The 22,638-nt window shown below is 41.5% G+C and overlaps 7 protein-coding genes across 9 annotated transcripts; 2 read left to right on the top strand and 5 right to left on the bottom strand.

Moving 5' to 3' along the window:
• Positions 1-1,192: 1,192 nt before the first annotated feature.
• On the bottom strand, positions 1,193-4,419 carry LOC6563446 (glycine-rich cell wall structural protein 1.8). 2 transcript variants are annotated; one of them, XM_001989417.2, is made up of 6 exons: positions 3,761-4,416; positions 3,091-3,516; positions 2,856-3,018; positions 2,538-2,759; positions 2,308-2,468; positions 1,193-2,229 (listed from the first exon to the last, which is right to left on the bottom strand). In XM_001989417.2, exons 1-6 carry the CDS (start codon positions 4,086-4,088, stop codon positions 2,180-2,182), a joined length of 1,350 nt encoding a protein of 449 aa, XP_001989453.1. In that variant the 5' UTR covers positions 4,089-4,416; the 3' UTR covers positions 1,193-2,179. The 2 variants fall into 2 exon arrangements, with proteins under 2 accessions (XP_001989453.1, XP_032593193.1); XM_032737302.1 differs by having other exon boundaries at positions 1,291-2,229; positions 2,856-3,516; positions 3,761-4,419.
• A 54-nt stretch (positions 4,420-4,473) lies between these two features.
• Positions 4,474-6,671, top strand: LOC6563447 (golgin-84). Its single transcript, XM_001989418.3, has 2 exons — positions 4,474-5,958; positions 6,423-6,671. The coding sequence occupies exons 1-2, from the start codon at positions 4,599-4,601 to the stop codon at positions 6,635-6,637; spliced, it is 1,575 nt and encodes a 524-aa protein (XP_001989454.1). The 5' UTR covers positions 4,474-4,598; the 3' UTR covers positions 6,638-6,671.
• Positions 6,662-15,435, bottom strand: LOC6563448 (C2 domain-containing protein 5). 2 transcript variants are annotated; one of them, XM_032737778.2, is made up of 10 exons: positions 15,122-15,435; positions 14,764-15,065; positions 14,351-14,702; positions 11,750-13,503; positions 9,951-10,281; positions 8,780-9,889; positions 8,160-8,247; positions 7,718-8,098; positions 7,384-7,656; positions 6,662-7,314 (listed from the first exon to the last, which is right to left on the bottom strand). In XM_032737778.2, the coding sequence occupies exons 1-10, from the start codon at positions 15,283-15,285 to the stop codon at positions 7,252-7,254; spliced, it is 4,818 nt and encodes a 1,605-aa protein (XP_032593669.1). In that variant the 5' UTR covers positions 15,286-15,435; the 3' UTR covers positions 6,662-7,251. The 2 variants fall into 2 exon arrangements, with proteins under 2 accessions (XP_032593669.1, XP_032593670.1); XM_032737779.2 differs by having other exon boundaries at positions 11,750-12,081; positions 15,122-15,430.
• A 784-nt stretch (positions 15,436-16,219) lies between these two features.
• LOC6564103 (tRNA modification GTPase GTPBP3, mitochondrial) lies at positions 16,220-17,954 on the bottom strand. Its single transcript, XM_001989420.2, has 2 exons — positions 17,391-17,954; positions 16,220-17,283 (listed from the first exon to the last, which is right to left on the bottom strand). The coding sequence occupies exons 1-2, from the start codon at positions 17,892-17,894 to the stop codon at positions 16,300-16,302; spliced, it is 1,488 nt and encodes a 495-aa protein (XP_001989456.1). The 5' UTR covers positions 17,895-17,954; the 3' UTR covers positions 16,220-16,299.
• A 672-nt stretch (positions 17,955-18,626) lies between these two features.
• Positions 18,627-19,144, bottom strand: LOC6564104. Its single transcript, XM_001989421.3, has one exon. It carries the CDS (start codon positions 19,111-19,113, stop codon positions 18,766-18,768), a length of 348 nt encoding a protein of 115 aa, XP_001989457.1. The 5' UTR covers positions 19,114-19,144; the 3' UTR covers positions 18,627-18,765.
• A 611-nt stretch (positions 19,145-19,755) lies between these two features.
• LOC6564105 lies at positions 19,756-20,691 on the top strand. The gene has a single exon (XM_001989422.2). The coding sequence runs from the start codon at positions 19,868-19,870 to the stop codon at positions 20,573-20,575; it is 708 nt and encodes a 235-aa protein (XP_001989458.2). The 5' UTR covers positions 19,756-19,867; the 3' UTR covers positions 20,576-20,691.
• Positions 20,692-20,828: 137 nt separating this feature from the next.
• Positions 20,829-22,146, bottom strand: LOC6564106. Its single transcript, XM_001989423.1, has 4 exons — positions 21,925-22,146; positions 21,340-21,578; positions 21,170-21,283; positions 20,829-20,970 (listed from the first exon to the last, which is right to left on the bottom strand). The coding sequence occupies exons 1-4, from the start codon at positions 22,144-22,146 to the stop codon at positions 20,829-20,831; spliced, it is 717 nt and encodes a 238-aa protein (XP_001989459.1).
• Between the last annotated feature and the right edge of the window lie 492 nt (positions 22,147-22,638).

Here is a 22,638-nt window from a genome sequence, read left to right as displayed (position 1 = left end):
AGCCTTTAAGGCCACATATAATTTTTTTTACTTTATAAAATATAAACAAATAAAATTTGTTTTCACATAAACAAAAGTGTAAATAACATAAAAGTGCAATAATTAAATCAAAGTTCGTTATATAATATCATTGGTTTTTTTTTTCAAAGTTTTTTGTGTTGTGTTTGTTTCGATATTATCACCTTTTTTATTATCCTTTTAGTTGATTCCTTCACACTTCAAAAACGTATTAAAACGCCTTTCATTTTGTTAATTTAGTTTTCTCATTCCTGTAAAAAGAAAACTAAATGCTACAGAAATTTGATAGAAATGCGACAAGAGACCGCATTTGATGTAGTATAACTCAACAACTCCAATATTCTTATAGGTAGGTTTGTACTTTACCCCAAAACGTATCTAAAATTATAGACAACGGACAAAAACGAAACGAGCAATGGACTTTTTTTTATACCTTTAAAAAGTATTAATAAAAGGTATTTTTAAATGATTTGCTTATAGCTTAAGTGTTGAGTTATCCTATAATTTAAGATATATTATGTTTCTTTTTGTGTTTAGCCTTTCAGCGGCTTGCAACTTAACTTACCAAATATGTTTTTTTTTTTTTTTTTTAAATTATTTTTGGTTTTGGTTTTCTTTTTTCTGTGCATTTAAACCTTTTTAAGTCGCTTCGCTTGGAATAATTTTTTGTTAAGACTGCCATATTCTTAAGTTTGTATATACTTGAATCATCGCTTTAAATTTGAATATTATATACTCGGAGATTTAAAAATATATATATATACATATATATATATATATATACATGTATATATATATATATACATATATCTACTGAAACATTTGTTTCGATGAACATTTAAGATCGTTTTGAACACGACTGATTCTTGTTGTTCTTCAGGTGCACTTAAATTTGTCATTTCTTTTCTTTTTTTTTTAGATTTGTTTTGGTTTTATTTTGCGTTTTGGTACATTGCACATTATTCTTCTGTTACTTCATTTTGAATGTGGCTTGAATTTGTCTTGATTTGATTGGGAATGTAGTATGATGCTTCTTCATAAAAAAACTGTTGTTTTTTTTTGGAAATAATTTGTGTTGCACTTTTTTTCATTTGCTTAATTAGTTGCATTTGTACTCTTTGGTTTTTTTTTGTTTAAACAAAACATTTGAAATAATAATTTTTACGTTTAAATAAGTTTAATGCATTACACACATTTTTAAACATTATTTTATTGACTTTGATAAATTTATGATTTTAGCTTTGTTTTGCTATTAAATTTTTGTGTATTTCTTTCTGTTTTTTTTTTTTTTTTATTTTTTTTGTTTTGCTCAGCTTAATCAATAAGAGTTACATAATTACGTTTTTGTTGCTTATATTCTTGCTATTATTAGGAAAAGAAATAATAATTGTGTTCTTTTTCACGTCAATATATTAAAGATACAAATAATTGTTGGGAAATCAGTAAATTTTTCAGATATTCATGTGAAAAAAATATGTGTATATAAAAAGCTCCATTCGTTGAGAAATGTTTTGAAAAATTAAGCATTGCTTGCTATCAACTAAAACTTATACATTGCAATTGTTGTTTACAATATGACATGATTCACAGTATTGATTTAGATTTGGATCGCATTCATTAACTAGATATATCGAAAAATAATTGTAAAATATTAAGATATATATATATATCAGATTTTTTTTTTGAGGCTGGAGCTTTTTCCAAGGCTCCGTTTGTCCTTAAACGAAACACATAACAACAGGCAATGTAATCTTTTCGCCAGTCACATGATCAAATATTGGTAAAGCATAGACAAACAAACATAAAGATTTCGGATAGTTGATAAGGTGGGAAGAGAGAGAGAAAGAGAGAGAGAGAGAGAGGCGAAAATCAAGACGTAGCAACACGGTTCAACTTAAACTCTAGGAAAAGAGAACTTTATGCTTAAGACTAACTATGTGTTTGAGTGTATGTGTGTGGGTATGTGTGTCTACGTGTATGTATTTATATATAGCAAGCAAATTTCTGCATTAAACATCATTTTTCTTTTTTGTTGTTGTTGTTTTTGTTGTATTTGTTGGCCCTATTCCCTTGTTTTGGTATTTGGCATACGTGTTGGAGCACGCGCAGCGTTCTTCACCAATGTGTATAGCCAGGGATGAAGGATGCGGCAGGCTGTACTCTAGTAATAGGCAGCTGCATTCGAATAGTTCTGCGTATATGCCTGCGAATCTAAAAGGTGGGAGGATATGGCAAAACTCGAAGATGCATATTTGCACAAACAATAATTACTGGTCAACATTCACTTACCATAGCCGGCATAGGCGCGTTCATCGTAACTGGCGCTCTGCTGGCTGTAGTCCGCTTGCCCAGCCGCATTGTAATCAACGGCAGTCGAGCCATACTGCTGACTATAATCTTGGCTATACGACTGATAGCGTGTATCCTGTTGGGTTGCGTATCCCGTGGAGCTGTTAGTAAATATAAATATATATACATATACATCTAACAACTCGTATTAAAACTTATCTTTAACTTACTTGTAGCCCTGATATTGGCTTTGATCGTATTCGGTGCCATGGTGCGACGCATAGCTGCTGCTGGCCGGCGTAGTCGCCTGTGTTGTGTGTTGAGCTGCATAGCCGCTGCTTTGACCATAGCCATTGTAGCTTTGCTGTGCGGTCGCCGGTGCACTGTATCCACTCTGTGAGTAGGGATCGACCTGCTGCGTCTGGTCATGCGTCTGATAGCCACCATGATGGCTGCAGTGAACGTTGGCATTAATATTATGTTCGACTCAGTTGCAATTGCAGGCAATTTACAAAATAATACATCACACGTAATGTTATTGACCTTACCTTGATGCTGGGGCATGATGGCTGGGTGGCGAGCCATATGTGGTTTGCGACATATGCTGTGATGACGTATGATACTTTGGTGTCATGGGCCGCTGGCCATAGGGTCCGCCTTCATAGCGTCCACGCTTCGGACCTGGACCTCCGGGTGCGCCACGTTTGAGAGCTGGTACCGGTGCAATTTGTGTATTGACATTATGTGCCTGTTGGTGATGTTGCATGGGTGGCCGACTCATACCTTGATTGTAGCCACCGCCACGTCCGCGCATCGAGCCGCGTCGCGGCATTCCTCCATGCTCGCCTCCCGGTCCGCCCATCGAGTTGCTATGATGTGAGTGCGGGTACATCCCGTTGCCGCCGCTGCCGTTCATGTGTGGATTGTAGCCGCCGCCGCCACGTCCGCGACCTCCAAACGGACCGCCACGTCCTCGTCCCCGACTTATGTACGGCGGTGGTCCGCCACCACTATTGTTGCTGCTATTGCCCGGTGCTCCGCCGCTGGCCACATGTGAGTTAACCGTTGTCGTTGCTGCACCGGCTGCTGATGCTGCTGCATCGGAGCCGTCATCGCCAGCTGCTTCGGTTTGCTGCTCTCCGGCTGCTGCCGCTGTGGGTACTGGCGATACCGTCTTGTTATTGTCGGCGCCCGTGTGTTGCTTGGGCGCTGTATTGAGTGTGTTAGTTGTGTTGTGAATTGCAGACCAAATTCTGTTTATTTTATACCCTTGCAGATTGATTTATAGTTTTGAGACAGTACTTAAATATTTATGTATATCAAGTGGTTACTAATTATCATATACTACTACTAATATTTAACAAATGAAGAGTATCAAATCTTTGGGATCTTTTGTCTGCAAGGGTATTCCATCTTCGGTATACCAAAGATTAATTTTTTGTTTTTTACTTACGCTGCTGATACAGGGGCGGGCGTCCGCCTCGCATGCCCATCGGGGCACCCCGTGGCTGAAAGCCGCCGCCACCACCCCGTCCCTGATAGCCCAGTCCGCCTCGGGGACGCATGCCGCGTGGCGGACCCTGCATCATGCCTTGCATTGGGGGTCCACCGCCGCCCATGCCACCGCCGCGCATGCCGCCCATAAAATGACCGCGACCCATTCCCCTACCGCGTCCGCGCTCGAAGCCGCCGCGCATCGGTGGACCACCGCCACGGCCTCTGTAGCCGCCGCCTCGTGGTCCACCTACCGGTGGGGAAGCCACTTGTGTAGCTCCTTCCATACTTTAGCTAGGCTTTGTCTACTGGCAACAGCGATAGCAACGATGCTTTTTTCCAAGTTATTTCACACAACTCCCAACACTGAGACACACACACATACACACACACACGGCTACTCGGACGCGCACACACGTTTGCCGATTCGGGTTCTAGCGGGATTTTATTTCAACTAATGCAACAACGTTTATATTGTATTTTATGTAGCTTTTCATTCACTTTAAACAACTTTTACTGCGCTGTATAAACTGTTTTTTGCAATTACCTAAACATAAAAACGCGTCCGAGTACAAGTGAAAAAATATGGCGGCGACTATTGATTTTTATGTGTGTGCTGTGTTAGATCTTATCGATAGCGTTGTTAGAGAACATTTGTCTATCGATACTTGCAGTGCTGCTCAATGCAGCTGCTTTGTGACAGTAAACAGCACTGGCGCTGACATAAACAAACGAGTTTCCCACGTATTTGGAATTTTCCCTGCCTTTATTTACGTGTTTTCCTTTGGTTGCTTACAATGTCTTCGTGGATAACAGGGCTGGCGGGTAAAGCAGAAAATATACTGAATAAAATTGATCAGAATGCAGCCACAGCCTTGCACACAGAAGCTGGGCCAGCATTGGACGCCATGAAGAACAGTTTGACCAGCAGCACACAATCCTTGAAAACAACTCTCTCTCCAGCGAAGCGAGCCAACAGCAACAGTAGCACTCCCATGTCCTTGTCCATGGTTGGCAATAGCGCTTCGAGCGCCAAAAGCGAGGGCTCTCATGTGATGACCACAGAGCTGCGCCGCAAGTTGCCCACTTCGGCGAGTTTCTCTGTTAATCCAGACAGTGGGAACGGAATGGACACACATGAATTGGCTGCATTTAAAATTGCCCTAAACGAAATCACAAGCGAACGCGATGAGCTGCGTTTCCGTCTGGATGAGCTCAACCATGATAATGAGAATTTTGCCCTAAGGCAGCGGGTCCAGGAGCTTGAAACTCTCATTAAAAATCTATCTGATGAAAGCGACAAGGCAAAGAATGAGTTGAACGAAGCGCAAACAGCTCACATGGCGTACGTACATTCAATCTCAGAACTAGAAACGAATCTTGCTAAGCTGCAGCAGGAATATATGAGCACAGCGCATAAATTGCAAATGCAAACCAAGGAAACCGATCAACAGCGTCTGGAGCTGCAAGAGTATCGGGCCAAAGCGCAGCGGGCACTGCAGTCAAAAGATGCGCTCATTGCTGAGCTCAAACAAAACCCGATTGCAGAAGGCGCGGAACAGGACCTGGCATCCAAGGACAGTGAAACACGATTTCTTCAAATTGAATATGATGCCATGAAGCAGGAGCTGCATCACGCCAGTGAGGAGCAGCAAAAACTGCGCATTCAGCTAGATGGTTACATGGCTCAGGAACGCCAAAACGAGCTGGAACTCGGCATCGCCCGTCAACGTGAGCAAAGTCTCGCAAAAGAGCTGCGTTCTGAACGTGAGCACAACATGGCCATTGAATCGGAGCAGCGCATGCTCACACAAGAGTTGGCCTCGCTGCGTCAACAGATGAGCAATCAAATGGCTGCCGCCGCAACACGATTGCAGGAAAAGGAGAAACAATTGCAACAGCAGCGTCAGCTTGTTAGCGAAACGGGCTTTACAAGTGCCAAAAATGACTATGAGATCCGCCTGAAAGCTCTCACACAATCGCTAGTCGAAAGACAGGGTCTGCTGGAACGTGTCACAGTGGAGCGCAATGCACTTCGATTGCAGCACGAGAACATGCAGGCGCAGCTGCAGCAGAGCATGCACGCTCTGGAGATGGGTCAACAGCGTGGCAGCTCCAGTTCGCGCGGCACTCTGCTCTCCAACAGCACAGATGATGGTAAGTAGAGCTAGAGTTGTATAAGGGGGCTAATTAATGACCATCAGAATGCGTTCAATTTTTGATATAAACTTGATATATCTGCCGAAAAAATACTTTTTAGAAACGACACCCAATCTTCCAGATATGAACACGAAAGGTCTAAACCAAAAGAAGATTTGATACAAAACTATCAAAATCATTTCTCAATTCGATTGTGTTTTTATAAAGCAGATATTTCAGCGGGAGAAGTCGCTTTTCGCCGATTTTATGGTTTTTGTTTTACAGTAGATAAAAATTCACCTCAACTCTTTGTTACACAGCGATTGCTAATATCTTCTATTATTTATTAGTTATTTCAATTTATTATTGCTACTAATATGCTATCAAAAACTGAAGTGCAAATAAAATGTCAGAATATTAATATGATGCGTGGAAACCACTAATTTTCAACTGATGCAATTCAAAACGATTTTCTTTTTCAGTCAAGGCACAGTTTCCGCTACTCATGCATCCCAGTCCGTTTGACAATCGTGTTGCACGTCGCTTCAAGCGTGCTCTGCGTCAGGCGGACTCTGTGGGCATGCGAATGGGTGCATTCCTGCGTCGTTATCCAATGATGCGAATCGGTATAATTCTTTACGTCGCGTTGCTGCATCTGTGGGTCATGTTTGTGCTGTTCTCCACATCACCTAATTGAAATGAACGAACAACGTTTGCATAATTTGGATTCTATATCAAAGATTTCATTTTATTTATTATTGTATATGTTACATACATAAGTTGATGGTTGACTTTTGTGTTGGCAAAATTAGTTACACATAGTGTGTATATTTTATTATTATTTTTTAGGGCTATTTGCTCATAGCAATAAGAAAACAAATTATCTATCAAATTTTAAATTCAATTAACGTCTTCAACTATGTACAGACTACGATCATGAAAATTGTAAGTAGCTAAGCATTAAACATTAAGCACACAAATAACACGAAAGATAAATTCATTCTACATGTAAAACGTCAATTCACAGTTTGAATATTGCATATTGATATCAACTGTATAGCCCAGATACAGCTGAAAATTCCGATACCTACTACATTGAATACATATTTAAGTACAACATAATAAGAATTTGTATAATATGAGCGTGTCCTGCTTAGTTCAGGCCAAGCCAGAGAGCCGAAAAGTGATTGGCAGCAAGAGAAAAGGAAAGAGAGCATACATATGGAAGAGAGAGTTGGTTTGTTTTCAGTAGTAGAGACTTTTGGGACGATTTGCATAAAATAAGCGCTATATGCCCCGCAAACGTGTATATCAGTCATCGGCGTAGTAGCTCACGTAGACCGCATCGCCACCGATGCTAATCAGGCACTGACCCTGCGCAACAAGCAAAATTAAATGCATTAGTGTATGAACATGATCAAAAACTGTATTAATTAATATTACCTGATTCTTGTGCTGATTATCGAACAATATTAGTTCATTTATATAGAAGGAGACCATTGCATTGCCACCCAGTGAGGCAATATGCGCCCGCACCACTGCCAGCAGCTCGGTGATGAAGCCATGCACAAATCCACTAATACCACCATTTTCGCGTATGGAGGTGCTCTCCCTAATAAAGAAGAAGTTCAGGTTGCCCAAATACTTTTCAATGCGTCCACCAGGTATAAAGCTGAGCGGTGTTAAATCGACACCATAATGATCACGCAGCGGAAACTATTAATGGATACAGCTAAATTATTTAGTTGTGTACATAATACGGATGTGTTCAACTTACGGAACGACTACGCGGCACTGCTGCTATGTTGAGCGGCTTGACTGCGGGCAAAGTTGTCGTCAAATTACCAAGTCGCGACGGTGAAGTCTTGCGTATTTTGAAAGAACTCATGCCGAATGGCGGTATTGCAGTACTGGTCGGCGTCGGCGTATCGACCATTTGATCCTCGTCCAGCGGGAAAATGTAATCCTCCTCCTGCAGGGCTCGCTTGCCGTTAAGCTCTGGCTGCGATTGTGCTGCATTCACAGCGGACGCTTGCTGCCCTGTTCCATCATTAAAGCCATTCTGCTGCGTTGTCGGCCCTCCGCGCCGACGATATTTTATTTTACTGCCATCACTCAGACCCATAGCCATGCCAGTGACAAGTAATTGAATTTGGTCCTGTACAAGCATCAATCATTATTATGTTATTTAAGCTATCAATTTTATTCCATTTACTTACCGTTTCTGGCAAATCCAGTCTAAAGCGTAGATCACAAATGGCGCAGGGTATCATGGTGCGCAGCTTGAAATAAATGGTCTGCAGGAGTCTGTGGAAATAGTTCAGAAATGTTAAAGCTGCATTTGCAAGCAAGTTAACGAAAATAATTATAACATAAGTTAGTACACATTACAAGTAAAACAATATTCAAAGACACACGACGTAAGGCTACAAATATTAGGCATGTTTAGAACAGAATTTGCATAGGGTAAAATTGTTAATAACTTTTAAAAACAACAACAAAAAATTGACAAAAATAATTTCTATGTTGTTTTAAAATTGGACTTAAAAATGTGTGTGAAAAGGGTGTTCTGTTCCTTGAAATCTAAAAAGCTAATTTAGTATAACTGATTGTAGTTTTTAACAGGTAAATGTGCATGGAAATATTTAGTGTACTCTACAAAATAACATAATAACAAGATAAGATAAGATTTTTCAGTCCACATCGATATTTGACGATGACATTTTTCAATAGTTTCTTAGAAAGTCGAAACACGAAACAAGTATACAAAATTATGATTAATAATATTTAATTATCACACACATTGTTTTTATCTTATCGAGTCTGGGTTTGAACTCACCGTTGGAAGTGCTTTTGGAATCCATTTACATTTTGTCCTACCTCGAGGCGAGCACGAAATACTTGCGTAAACATTTGAAGATTTTTGACAGCATCTAGCTCCTGCATGCCGGGCACCTGTTGTGTGTTGACCACGTGGAAACCCTCCGGCGGATATGGCTCCATGAGCAGTGATATAATTTCCAAATCCTCAATATCATCGACTTCCAACACACACAATTCTTTGTTGCCGCAATTCAAATCGATTTCGTTCATTTCCTCATCATCGGAATCATCGGTATCCGAATGCTTATCGCCCGCTCCGCCACAAATGCTGGCCAAATCGGGATCCATGATTTTGAGCTGATAAATCTCTTGGTTACGTTCAAAGGTCTCCTGCAGCTTCTTCTGCAGTTCGTTAAGCTTTTGCTTGTCCGTCCACGAGTTGCCCGCAACGATTTTCGGCACTTGCGGTACCGGCAGCGCACTCAGAAATAGCGCTGTTCCCGTGGCAATTAATGCTATCATTCGCTCCCCAATGGCCACCTGAGTACGCAGTCCGAATATGGCATTCATGCCCTTGGCCTTTAGCTTATTGATGAGCACACGATGCAGCTCGTATTCCAGAAAAGGTAGACCATCGGATATCTCTTTGGCATTGAGTTCGGCACGCAAATCCCTCTTGGCGCGAACAACCTGTGCCTGCATAAAGCAGCCGCGTCCCGTCACCTGCATAAACTCGGGCACCTCTAGCGTGGCCAGCAGCACATCCGGCACTCGCCCCTTACGGCATATGGCGCACTTCTTCATCTTCACATTGAACGGCACCGAGCTGAGGTTGTACGGCACATGGCAGATGGCACAGGTGTTGCGTGTAGCATTTGATGCTGGAAGACCGTAGCGCTTACTCGCCGATCCGCTGGCTGTGCCCTGCGAACCGCCGTCCTTGCTGGATGTCGCTGTCTCGGCAACGCTGCCGTTCGCCTCACGCTCCTCCAGCGAATTGGACATGGCAGACACATTGTTGCCAGCCTTAGACATGGCAAAGATATCCGTTTGCGAGACGGATCGATTGAAGACCATGTTGATAACGGCTGCGGTGCCAGTGGCGGACAAAACGCACACATCGTCTCTGAAAAAGAGAAAGAAACAATTATATAAACTGTGCATACTAAGTAATCCGTAAAGCTTACGATATTGTCGTAGACTCCGCATAGCCCAGCACTACGTTGCAGCCCAGGGATCGAGCATGAGAGCGTATTTCCATGCGCAGCTCCGTCCACCAGCTATCACGCACCTCAGGCTCATCGGGGTTGGGGACACGTTCCAGCAGTTTCACCGAGCGTGCCGCCACAGTGGCGCCCAAATGGAGTATGAAGCCCGTTGGATACTTGGTCATCGTTAGGAATGGATATTCCAGCATATCCAGATTGTCGGTTGCCTTGCTGCCCACGGTCGGTGTCGTTAAGCGCATCATCGCTGTGGCAGCTACCAGACGCTCGCTTGCCACACAAATTGAGTTGCCTGTCAAATAAAAATCGCAGCTCGATGAAATCTTTCACCTTTCATTAGGATATTATTTGGGTCCACATGATTACAACGTTTAGTCGTAGGATTAGGTAACACAGGCGGGCACACAGTATGGACATTTAATATGTGTGATTGCAATATCAATATCAATAATCAATAATCAATAAAATCAGTTACTTATTTCTCATTAGATTCCATGTGTTAGCTAAAATTAGCTAAAACTAGTTTGAAGGCAATACATTAATAATGGCATTAAATATAATAGTATACTAACTTATTTGATCGATCGATTTTTGCTTGATTGCATCTTCCAAAGTACTTTTTTACACTGTTCTGATGACATATTATACATATATTATCTGTGTGTGAAAATAAATTTTTTCCAGTGATATTATTCTAACAAAAAAAATCTGCTTCTTTTCCTGGTAATAAATAATTAAATTCATCCAAATTTGAGAAGCCAAATTTTGTATAAGATTGGAAGAAATATAAACATGTTTTCCAGATCAAGTGTCTTATATTATATATACATACAATTATACCTCGAAATAAAACCCATTTAAATGATGATAAACTAGGAGTAAATAACTAAACAATTTGAAAAAATATCTGTATCTGTGGAACCTATTTAATACATTAGGATTATCAAGAGTTGAAAAATGAAAAAAAGTAATTCTTGGAATACCCAAAAGACTGAGTTCTAAAACACCTACAGTGAGATATGAAAGTCCAACAATTGGAACAGTGTTAAATGCATAAATTTGAATTTTTAGGGTTTTAAAAAGAATTGGATGAAGAAATATGATTATTAATAGACTCCAAATTATATATATATATATAGCCACAGACTTAAGATATATTTTATTTTAAGATTATCAATAGACATATATATATATGGGTAAATAGACAGAGAGGATAATGATTTTATTCACTTTAATAATGAATCGAGCTTATTGGCATTCCAAGAGAGTAACGTCAATATTATAGATGGCCAGGCAAAGGTTGAGACACAGAGAGAGAGAGTGTGAAAGATTGGAGAATGTTTGACGACAAATGTGTTAAAGAGAGCGCAAGGATTTTAATCAATGTCAATCACACACCCAGGGAGTTTGACACAAAAGTACAACGATAATGGACATCAATAATGTGTGAAACAGAGAGGCAAATAGAAAACGAGAGAGAGACAGAGAGAGAAAGAGACGACAACTACTTACGCTTGCGATACAAATTGTAGGCAATGCCTGTTGGCGTTTTGATGGAGCAGCGGGCGCAAAGAGAGAATGTTAGAAGAGTTTCGTGAGTTAACTCATGAGAGAGACACGAGAGAGAGAGACACACACAGACATACGCAGGAGAAAAACGCTCTCTCTATATGTATTTATATATAAATGCTTACTTAGCCTAGTTTCAGATCCTATATATAAATATATATATACAGATATATAAAGAAATAACTACATACCCTTTGGCGTCACACTCAAATCGGAGTCGGAGGAGCGACGACAGATCTCACCCACCTCCTTGCTCGGCACCATTGTGGTGGCCGTCGATGTGGTAGATGTGGATGCACTGTCCGCATTCGCACCACCTGAAATACCACTCTTCGATGGACTGGGCGTTAGCTTCAGACGATTGCCGCCCACAGGCGATGTGAATTTCTTCGCATTCCCATTGTTCTCAATGTTGGCAATCGTTGTGGGTATTAAGACGCTCTGAGCCGGTAATAGTTGTGGTTGCTGTTGTTGTTGTGGCTGCTGCTGTTGTTGCGGCTGCTGTTGAAGATCGCTGCTGGACCTAGTCGAGCATTGTTGTTGTTGTTGTTGGTTTTGTATGGCAAATGACGAAACAGAATAGCATGGAGCAAGCAACGATGATTCATTATTGTTGTTACTATGGTTAGTACTAGTATTAGAGATATTTACAACATGGTCTAATCTGAAAACGGGCGGATCATAATATTCAAAAGCACGTGTCTGAATGGGCGATAATTGTGAGCTATTATCAGATTCGGTGGGCGTGGGAGTCGATGGGCAAATGCAGAGCACAGGAGCAACAGGCAGCAGCGTGTTCAGTTGTGGTTCGGATTCGAGTGGATGTGGTGCATAGGATTCGATGTGATCGGCATCTAGAGTGAGACTGTTTTCATAGCTTGGCAAGCGATTTAGCTGCAACATGGATGCGAATGCTAAACTAACTGCAGCCGAAGTGGGCCAATCAAGTTCGCTGCTCGTGGCCAGCTCTGGCTGTGAGCTATAATATGACTTGCGCTCCATGGATGATGGCGCCAGTGCAGCCGTGGCATACAGCAGCGAGTGTCTGGGCAATGCCTCAATATCAAGATTCTGCCGTGGAGTCAAGTGGATCAGTTGCTGCAAGCGACGCGAGAAACTCCTGAGATCTTCAAGAAGCGTATGACGCTTGGGTACTAGATCCAGCTGGCTGCCATAGCTGCCTGTTTCGCCGGGCTTTATCCAGTTATCCTGCAGCTGCTCTTCCTGCTCCTGCTCCTGCTCGAGCTGTTGCTGCTGTTCTTCGTCGCTGTCGCTGGATGTGGCTGCATTGGCAATCGTTTCGATTATTGACAACGACTCTGATGAGTCCGTCGAGTATGTCGACTTACGCTCAAAGGCATCCAAATCCGGTGCGGAGCGTGTGTTCTCCTCATACTCAGAGTGCCGAGGCACACTCAGCTGACTCCTTGCTGTTGTTCCCGAGCGACCCGGATCATCGCTGATGGAACGCGTTATTGCCAACGATGACCGCTTGCCGACTGTGTTGCGTGATTTACGGCGACGTTTTCCGCCCGTTCCGCCAGCGACAATGCCAAGCAGATTGCTCAGCGACTGGGTGGCATTCTCCGGTATCTTGGGCTCCATGCGTCGCAGCAATGTGGCATATTTCTCGCTGAAAGCATTGCGCGACGATAAAGTCATGCGCTGCATGCGATGACGCAGCTTCTTCTCGCGCACCCGCTCGCCACGCTCATCTTCCTGCCTGAGCAGATTCTGCATGACATCCGCATCCTCCGTATCGCTACTGCCGCTCTCTAAGTAGAACAACGTCGCTGCCTCCGCTGCTGCTGCTGCCGCCGAACTGGGACTAACACTGGGCTGCTTATATATACTGAGACGGTATTGCTGGGGTGAGCGACCGGACAGAGGCAGACTGGAGCTGCTGCCGTCGGTGCAGTTGAGAAAATCTAAATACTTTTGGACTCTATGCGAGATTGGGTTTTACGTGTGTGTTTGTGTGTGCGCATGTGTGTGTGTATGGGCGTATGTTACAAATATATACGACAACAATTTATTGGAGGCGTGCATTATAACAACGAAACGAATACGACAAGATTTTTATAGAAGTTTTATACAGTTATGAGCGTTAAACGTCGAAATCGTTTTGAATTTGAATTTGTGAACGTTGGATGAACGTGGAAGGAAAATTCAAGAGAAAAGAATAATACGCTTTAGAACATGTTTTTAGTTGGTGCCGCGCGGAATTGCAAGCAGACTACTAATCGGATGTTTATCTAAAATATGCTTGAGGCATGTATCTTTTCATCATGGAAATTTCTTTGGTATTTGTTTAATTACTGAATTTTGTATGCACTTCCATTTTCAGAAAAATATTAATTCTATTTGTTTTTGACTTAGTTTTGAAACCTTTTCTTGATACAACTTTGTATAAGTCTGTTATTAAATAACTGCCATAAGCAAGTTGTCTGCAAAATGTCGTTGGGTTTCAGATACTTTATCCAGTCTACAAGAACTATTATGCTACCATATACCACCCCAAAACTATTTTATACAAATCAACTGTAAATCAATATAATATTCAATATGAAAATCGCCTTTGTGTAGCTAAGATCAGATTATTGTTCTGCAGGGGACATCAATAATAATCCTTTTTTGTATTTATCTCTTTTTCTAGTCTTAAGTCATCAATTTGCATAGCTTTCTTTGTTGGCTTTCTTGAACTATAATCAATCATCACCTTGCCATGTGACAAATCCATGAAAAAGTCAATCCTATTGAACACAGATTCAATCTGACACATCTATACTCACTCTTCGATGAGGACAATATCCGCGCTGTTTGGCTGACTGCTGCTGCTGGTAGAGTCCTTGATGAGTGTTACGGCTGTGCCAACACCGCGTGCGACGACGCCCACATCGCCCTCCAAATCAAAGCATTGCGTATAGCCGATGACTGCATTGGCGCCCATATTGATGGCCTTCAGGCCCATCCTGCGTTGCACCTGACCCGAAAGCTTGAGGAAGACAACTTGTCGGGCCTCGTTGGAGGCGCGTGGTGTGCGTATCTTGTCGATCCACTGATACTCGGGATCATCGTTGACCACCAGCTCCTCGACAAAGCCGTGTATGATCTGTGCGCGATAGCCAAAGGGCACACAAGGCGCTAATGAACATGAAAACAGTTATTATTTGGGATTAACGATAGAGTCGAGAGGTGAACGAACAGTGGAAGAAGGGTATGCCGCAGGAGCTCTGTCGGAACTTATTGACATCGGAGAACAGATCCACTTTGACAATGACATTTATTTCGCCACGAATTCCATGCATCGTATCAAAGACGGGTATCCAGCCGGAGAGCACGGTGCCCTTGCCATGGGCCGCCTGAGTAAGGCTCTCCAAGCATAGCGGGTTCAGGCTGATGTTCACCTTGCCAATGGCATCGTTTGCCGAATACGTGTCATAGTCCATCAGACGTATTTGCAGCGGTTCGTCCTGCAGCTCGGCGTCATCGACCTCAAAGCGAAACCTGTCCTTGCCATAGATATCAACTGTAAACTTGCAAGCTTGCTGCATTTCACATACCAATCGGTGTTCCACGTTGGATTTAGACTTTTTCGGAACACCTCCGTTTTGTACTCTTTGTTGGCCAGCTTGATTTCCACAAAGGCATCGGTTGTCTCGCTGCTCTTGTCCATAACTGGCAGATTACGCGCAGCCTTTATTTTGACGCCTACCTTGCCTGGCATTTTGTTGCCTGCTGTCTCAGCAAAATCACAAACCTTGAGGATATTTCCTCCTCACAACCAGCACGCACACACACACACAATGCGTGTTCCTTCCAATTCGTCCAAGTTGCTGACCAAAAAGCCAATTTGCACGTTATATTCTATTATTGTAAGCAATGTTTTTCATTGTTTCTAGTGATGTGCGCATTGAGTAATCGATGTATCGATATGTTTCTTTAGGCAATTTCTTATCGATATATTTAGCAGTGACAGTTTGAGTTAATATGGATATTCTCTCTGTCTTAACGCATTTGATTGATGTTCAAGTAAGCGAATTGGCGTTAATTTTAAATAGTTAACTTTATTATTGCAATATACTCTTTGTAGGCTGCACGTTTTTTGCTTTTGAATAATGATTCTCAGTGGTATTTAATAAAACGATTGCTCTTTGGAGAAATATTTCTTACATTTAAAAAAGTTTGTAACAAGAGTACCTAGTTGTATAAGTTGAATAAAACAGACATTTCCATTTATATTTATATTACTATATAATATTCATTTAGCTATTATATATTTTATAAATATTTATTTCTGATATGTTTACAATTTCTTTAAGCGAGCAAACAATTTCAAAATCAAGAAATGTAAGTGTTTCAAATAACTCAAAATTGAGTGTCTAAAAAATTTATTGGTTCAGTTGAACCACAAGCGGAAACAGTGTATTCTTGTATATATCTTTATATATATTTAAAATTCCGATAGATATCTTTTGTACTACACAGTTGAATGTAGAGAATATCTATCTGAGATACTTTTTATTAGTTAACAAGGTTAAATTATTTAATCAAAGAGTATTCAACTCGCTGACTGACAGTAAGACGAGGAGAGATAAGGGGAAGGCAGCTGCCAGCCTCTCCCCAAAAACCCAGCCTCTGTCTGCTCCCCTATGTTCATATAATAATATACTCGGCATATTTATTGACAGTCTATATGTTGGGTACATTGCAAACTTAGGAACTAAAAATCATTTATGGACTATTTGCCGATGCAGAAATCTTTAAAGACCACATCGAGTATGTCTTCGCAGCTGACGTGTCCAGTGATGCGTTCGATGCAGCGAACTGATTTGCGCAGCTGCTGCGCTGCTATGGCCATGTCCGGGTATACGTCGGGCTTGTAATCTCTTTGAAATGTGTCAATGTGCTCGATGCAACGCTCCAGTTGCTGTCTGTAGCGCATGTGGGTGATGCGTGGATGCTCTGCCTGCGGTGTGCCACACAGCTGTTGCAACAGTTGCTCCAGAGCGCCCAGGAATTCGGCCAGATTATCCTGCTTGTGGCAGGACAGTGCTAGCATGTTTAGTTTGCCAATCCGCTGAGTCTCCTCGGCGGACAGCGTGTCCGTCTTATTTGCCACCAATTGCAAACGCTTGCCATGGCACAGTTCCGCCGGAATGTCCAGCTCCTGCAGATAGCTCTCGATGTAACCAGCAAGCGCCTTATTGTTGTCCACGTCACGCAGCGATCTGGCGTCTGCCAGCAGCAGTACAAGGTCGGATTGGGCTAAGCATTGTTTGGCACGCGCCATGCCCTCCACTTCGATGGTGTCTGTTGTGTCGCGGCGGAGGCCAGCGGTGTCCGCAAATACCACCGGATAGCCGCCAAAGTTATGCGTCGTCTCGATGATGTCGCGGGTGGTGCCCGCCTTCTCGGCCACAATGGATACGGCACGTTGGCACAGCAGATTCAGCAAGCTGCTCTTGCCCACATTGGGTGCGCCAATGATGACGGTGCGCACACCGTGCCGCAACAGCTCACCCTGCCGCTGGTCATTCAGATGCAAGCGAATCTCTCGCTTCACTGCGTTCAGCTCTCGGGACAGCTGTAATAAGACGCCACCCTCGATTTGCTCCTCCTCGGCAAAGTCAATGTACGCCTCCAGGTGTGCGGCACAGCGGATGAGCCGTTTACGCCAGTTGTCATAGAGACGGGCCAGAGCGCCAGTGCTTTGAAGCAGAGCCTGCAAAGGAATGCCACAATTACAGAATATATTTCGAATCGAATAGAATTAGGTGTGGTCTATTGGATTATTGAACTACTTGAAATATTTATAAAAAGATTTTATACCTGCTTCCGTTGCGCCTCTGTTTCGGCGTGTATCAAGTCCGCCAGGCCCTCCACCTCTGTCAAGTCGAGTTTGCCGCCAAAGAAGGCGCGCTTGGTGAACTCTCCCGGCTGAGCGGGTCTCAGTCCCGGCAGTTGACCCAGTGCATCCAACATGGCCGCAATGACGGCCAATGAGCCATGCACTTGAAATTCGCATGCATCTTCGCCGGTGAAGGACGCGGGACCCGGAAACCAGAGCAGCAGACCCCTGTCGATAATCTCTTTATTGGCGGGATGATAAAACGATTTTAGATACGCCTGTCGCTGTTTTGGCTCATAATCGACATTGTTGACAATGGCGCGGAGTGCTTGCTTTGTCTGTGGACCGGAGACACGTATGACGGAGACACCGCACTTGATGTGGCCCGAACTGAGGCTATATATGGTGCAGCCACTCGAACTGCCGCTGGCAAAGCGTCGAAAAGCACCGCAAATATCTTTTGAAAAGCTCCGCAGAAGCGCCATTTCGGATCGAAGCGAACGAATGATGAACGCCGCAAACAAAGAAAAACAAAAGCCAGATGATTTTTGCAAAGCGATACTTTTAGCGGCAGCGAGAAATGAGTAGATTTCCGCCCCTGCTGTGTGCCAGAGTTGCCATAATTATTGCAAACGTTTTTTAAATTATTTTATCCATTTGAAAAATGTAAAATAATAGTTGTTTTTCCATTTTCAACAATTTTTTTTTTTATTATTAATTTTTATACTGGTGTTTCGTCGTTTTCAGACTGGCGCTCATTTTTTTTCTTGGGCTTGTAAATAGTTCGGCTGCCTTTATTCAATTTTTCATTCCATTTTTCTTTGGTACTCTTTGCTTTGCGTCGTAAGCAGCGCAGATAATCAAAATCCCTTGGTCCCTTAATGGGTATATTGGGTATGTTTGGTGGCTTCCGGAACGATCCCCTCTTGCGGCTGGCCAGACAGCGTACAGTTCTATAGAACAAGTCTTTCCCAATCAGCGCCAGCATTGTCGTTTTAAGAGCAAATATGAAATGTACAAATATTTGTCTCTAGCTAAAACCAGTAATTTGATCCTACAAAGGTGAGCAATAAAATAAGCATTCATATATTTTAAAATTTTGACACTAAAATGAATGCACGAAAATAGACGTCGCTATATTTAAACAATCTTATTAACTTGTACTACAGCGACTGATCAAATTACACAAATGTAATTTACCACATATTAAAAATCAGTTTTCCAATAAATTTTTCTTTATTTTTTACAAGACCTATTGCGTTGGATCGTGATTTTTTGTTATTGTTCCACTGACTAACGAAGCCAAGGCTGTGCGGTATGCGATATCTGTCCAGTCCTGCAGCGTTTAATTGGCGCCTATTGCCTTACTCTGTGATCCTCTGGAAAATTGGCCCAAGTACAATGATATGTGCGCTCATTAACTTTATGGTGCTTGTAGTGCAAGTGATCCAGTCGGGTATTCTTTGTAGTATCAAAAGCCTGACCATTGTCCTGTTCCCACATCGAGAGTCGTTTGCTGACTTCATAATTCTTAGCCTTCTGACGCTCGCGGTACATTGCCTTCGTGTCCACGGTTCGTGGAATGAACCGCTGGACGGCTGCTCGCTTGGCAATATGTTGGGTCCGGGCGTTTGCTATTTTCGCGTTCAGCAGCTCCATGCAACGATTCACCATTATTTTCGTGGGATTATTGAAATTCACCATTGTGGAAAACAAAACTTATTACTTATTATTAGTATAATTTTGATTCTTTTTTTTTATAAATATTTTTTATGTGTTTGGGTTAACTAACATAAAAAAGTGCACGATTAAATAAGTCACATATAAGAAAACATAAAAAACTATAATATCATGGATGCCTTGATCTAATATTTTTGATCATATATAATCACCATTGTATGTTAAGTTACTAAAGTATTGTCGTTGCTGTTTTCCTTTTTAATTTTAATACATAAATTTACGTCAACAATAAATTCAATAATAATATAATAAATGAATAGCCAATGTACATATGTATACAATAAATGCACACAGCCCAACCTGACAATATATGTTAAGACACACTGGCTTCGGTGTAAACAGTAATTAGCAAATATAAATATAACAAAAATATATAAAATAACACTTTGTATGTGTAAAAAGAGTGTTTCTATAAATAGTTAAAGTTTACCCGCATTTTTATATTTAATTTCAAAAATAGTTTTAATGTTGATTGTCTTTTCCTGATCCAATCGGATTTTTGGTTCCCTAACAAGGAATGTTAAAATTCATAAACTCAGTAAACATGGCAATTCAACTCAAACTCCACTTGGAGTGTCGAAAGCAGATATGTAGAACGATCAGTCTACGCATAATTTTGATTGTATGAGGTTCAACTTTTTGGCATTTTTTTTAGTTTTTTTTTCATTCAAAATTATTTTAAGAAAATTGAGTAAGCAAATAAGTAAAAAATTTTAAAATGTTTGGACTTTGTTCAACATTGAGACGGGGCCTTTGGTCTAGGGTTCACAATATGCAGGCAGCCGCTTGCCTGCGTATGAAGTCTAAAAAATGTGGCTTGGTCCGGATATCCAAATGTCCAACAAAATTTAAATCGTTCCCCTGTGGCAGGCCGAAAATGATGTTAATCCCAAAGAAAAAGATTAACGAAAAAAAGATGACAAAACCGCCATCGATGTGGCTGAATCCGTTCTGTGACGAAGACGAAGTCTATTGCCCATTCAATCCACGTTTCGATGACATCTACTACGTGGAGTCCGACAAGGCAAAGAGAAAGTATTGGCAAACCTGGGTATCCTGTCCTCCTGTGCAGATCAAGAAAAAACAAATTTGCTGCTTTGCCAAGATCAGAGCTGCCCCGCTAAGGCGTCGCAAGCATAGGAAACCCAAGACCGCCTGTCCTCCGCCACCCCTTTGCGATGACAGTGCCTGCCCAAGGGTCAAACGTCGCTGTCATCGCAAAGGTCGCATCCCACCTGACTGTCTGAAGGTCAAGAGACCATTGATTTGCACTAAGCCGCTAACTCCATACCCGGCCTTTTCTGAGTGCAATCGTTTGCATCCCAAAGCACTGCCTTTGAGCGAGTGCATCTGCTGGAGGAGACCCATGATCTGTGAGGTCTGGTGCGAGTGGCGTCGGCGCAACATGAATAAGACTGCCCGATGAGAATGCGAAATGAATGTATAAAATTTATATATGCTTTTATAAAATAACTATAAATTAACTAAATGGACTGTTTCATAATTTGGAAATATGTTTGTAATAAATGCGATTTAATGAAAGCATCGTGTTATAAATAGGTACCCCAAAGATTTTTTCAGAGAGAATTGTTGTTTTACTTCTTGTTCTGAGTGACTAAAAAGAAATTCTTCAGTGACAGAAGGTTGCTTTCGTTTATTTTCATTGAGCATATTTATTATCAGAAGGTCAGTTTCGACACGTTCATTATCCAATCCCAAACTTTGCGGCTACAATCTTTGTAGGTTTTCATGCAGTCGGCGCCAGCACGACCTGCATCTCTGGCATTGATATACTTTTCAGCGACGTTATCAATAGTAGGGCTGTGAATAAATAAATAAAATAAATGTGTAGAATACCAACAGACAACCAGGTTGTACCCTGAACAGGAAATTTTTCATTCATTTTCGGCCGATTTTCAATTATCATTCGAATTAAATCTTTTTTGTTTTGCCTTTTTGTTTTGTTTGGTTTACCTTTATGTTATTGATATATATAGATAGATAGTGCTTGGATACTCACATCATCACTGCATTCAGAATCTCGCTAAAAATATTGCTATTCTCGAAGGGTAGCTGGGAGATTTCACATATGCCTCGCAATAAGCAGGTGGCGCCGCGTTCACTGCCATCCAGCCTGCCAGATAAAATAGCCATTATAAATAAAGTCGATGGGCATAGGAAAGGACTTACTCTTCCATGCCCGCCTCGATGCCATCATAGAGCAAACTTCGCATATCATCCCGATGAATGGTGGCCTGCATGTCCTTGCGTAGCTGGCGGGCCGTAGAAACAAATGCCGTTGTATTCCAAAAACTCCACCAATATATTGGTATGGTTGTGGGTACATACTGGCTTTGCACATTAAAGAAGTACCAGAAGGATTGATCCTTATCCACCTGTTTCACGGGATGGGCTATGCTAGGAACGAACTGTAAAATATAAATAAATTAATTGAGATCGAATATTTATTATTCATTTTTGAAAACTATCGTATTCAATTTGAATACACTAATTTGTAATAATTACTATTGCAATTTATATATTATCAATAAATTTTATTTAATAGATATGAACAACTGTGTTTTTTTTTTAAGTGACTATATATTAAAATTATCGAACAAGCAAAAGCGTATCAGTAAATATATATTTATGAAATAAACAGCAAGCATTTAAGAATTGTTGTACAAGATTCTCAAGCCCGTAAAAGAATATCTGCTCAAATAAAGCATTTTAGATTTCTTACACATGTTGGTAGATACCAATTTAATTACGCACCTTGACTACGCCCTGGCCATTGAAAATAGCAACACGCTTGGCGCGACTTAGTTTGACAGGCGTCTCGATTGCAAACGGGATTTTATTTCGAGTGCCATTACCTGGACTACCAACTGGACTGAAGTTGGGCGTGAAGCTATGTGCAGCTACTATCGTTGTTCCGCAAATTATAGCCAGCAGCAGAACGAATAGAATTCTATGGGTCTCTTGGTTTTGACTCATCTTGTTACCATTGGAAAGTGTGGCTAGCTACTGTGGGCCATGGACTATGTGAAGCTTCGAGTCGAGCGGCAATAGCCCATTTATTTGTTTTACAAATTGACAGTTGAGCTACACTGAAAATAACACAGCTGTGCAGATTTGTTTCGTATAATTATTAGAAAAAAGCAATCGTATCTCAAAAAATATTAAAGGCAGACTACCTTCAACTTTAAATTAACTTTACCTTTTATTCGATGTTGAATGTACAAAATCTTTTCAAATCTTCATATTTGTCTAAGACCAACGGTTTTTCTTACATCTATGAATATGTTTCATCAAATCTTCGGTAGGGTACAACAAGAATAGTATGCATAACGTTTGTTTCATTATGGATAATAGTTTGTGTATACTTTCTATTGTTTCTCAGATTCACTGCTTAATTTAAGTGCGTCCCAGTTCTGCAATTCTAAGCGTTCTAATTGTGGCTCACGCATAACAAATGTTGGGATTCAT

This window comes from Drosophila grimshawi, unplaced genomic scaffold (genome assembly GCF_018153295.1).
Source record: "Drosophila grimshawi isolate 15287-2541.00 unplaced genomic scaffold, ASM1815329v1 contig_311, whole genome shotgun sequence".
Lineage (NCBI taxonomy): Eukaryota > Metazoa > Arthropoda > Insecta > Diptera > Drosophilidae > Drosophila > Drosophila grimshawi.
This window is presented reverse-complemented; position numbering and strand designations above follow the sequence as displayed.

Excerpts from the sequence above, each read along its gene's own strand:
- LOC6564103 (XM_001989420.2), bottom strand. The coding sequence starts at position 17,894 with ATGGCGCTTCTGCGGAGCTTTTCAAAAGATATTTGCGGTGCTTTTCGA. Across the intron at positions 17,284-17,390 it reads CAGAGGCGCAACGGAAGCAG|GCTCTGCTTCAAAGCACTGG; the intron begins GTATAAAATCTT and ends ATTCCTTTGCAG.
- LOC6563448 (XM_032737778.2), bottom strand. The coding sequence starts at position 15,285 with ATGCCAGGCAAGGTAGGCGTCAAAATAAAGGCTGCGCGTAATCTGCCA. Across the intron at positions 8,248-8,779 it reads TTCCAAAAGCACTTCCAACG|ACTCCTGCAGACCATTTATT; the intron begins GTGAGTTCAAAC and ends CTATTTCCACAG. Across the intron at positions 8,099-8,159 it reads GACTGGATTTGCCAGAAACG|GACCAAATTCAATTACTTGT; the intron begins GTAAGTAAATGG and ends ATGCTTGTACAG.
- LOC6564105 (XM_001989422.2), top strand. The coding sequence starts at position 19,868 with ATGTTTGGACTTTGTTCAACATTGAGACGGGGCCTTTGGTCTAGGGTT.
- LOC6563446 (XM_032737302.1), bottom strand. The coding sequence starts at position 4,088 with ATGGAAGGAGCTACACAAGTGGCTTCCCCACCGGTAGGTGGACCACGA. Across the intron at positions 2,469-2,537 it reads AGCCAATATCAGGGCTACAA|CTCCACGGGATACGCAACCC; the intron begins GTAAGTTAAAGA and ends ATTTACTAACAG. Across the intron at positions 2,230-2,307 it reads ACGCGCCTATGCCGGCTATG|ATTCGCAGGCATATACGCAG; the intron begins GTAAGTGAATGT and ends CCCACCTTTTAG.
- LOC6563447 (XM_001989418.3), top strand. The coding sequence starts at position 4,599 with ATGTCTTCGTGGATAACAGGGCTGGCGGGTAAAGCAGAAAATATACTG. Across the intron at positions 5,959-6,422 it reads CTCCAACAGCACAGATGATG|TCAAGGCACAGTTTCCGCTA; the intron begins GTAAGTAGAGCT and ends TTTCTTTTTCAG.
- LOC6564104 (XM_001989421.3), bottom strand. The coding sequence starts at position 19,113 with ATGGTGAATTTCAATAATCCCACGAAAATAATGGTGAATCGTTGCATG.
- LOC6564106 (XM_001989423.1), bottom strand. The coding sequence starts at position 22,146 with ATGAGTCAAAACCAAGAGACCCATAGAATTCTATTCGTTCTGCTGCTG. Across the intron at positions 21,579-21,924 it reads ATGGCCAGGGCGTAGTCAAG|TTCGTTCCTAGCATAGCCCA; the intron begins GTGCGTAATTAA and ends TATATTTTACAG. Across the intron at positions 20,971-21,169 it reads ATTCTGAATGCAGTGATGAT|CCCTACTATTGATAACGTCG; the intron begins GTGAGTATCCAA and ends ATTTATTCACAG.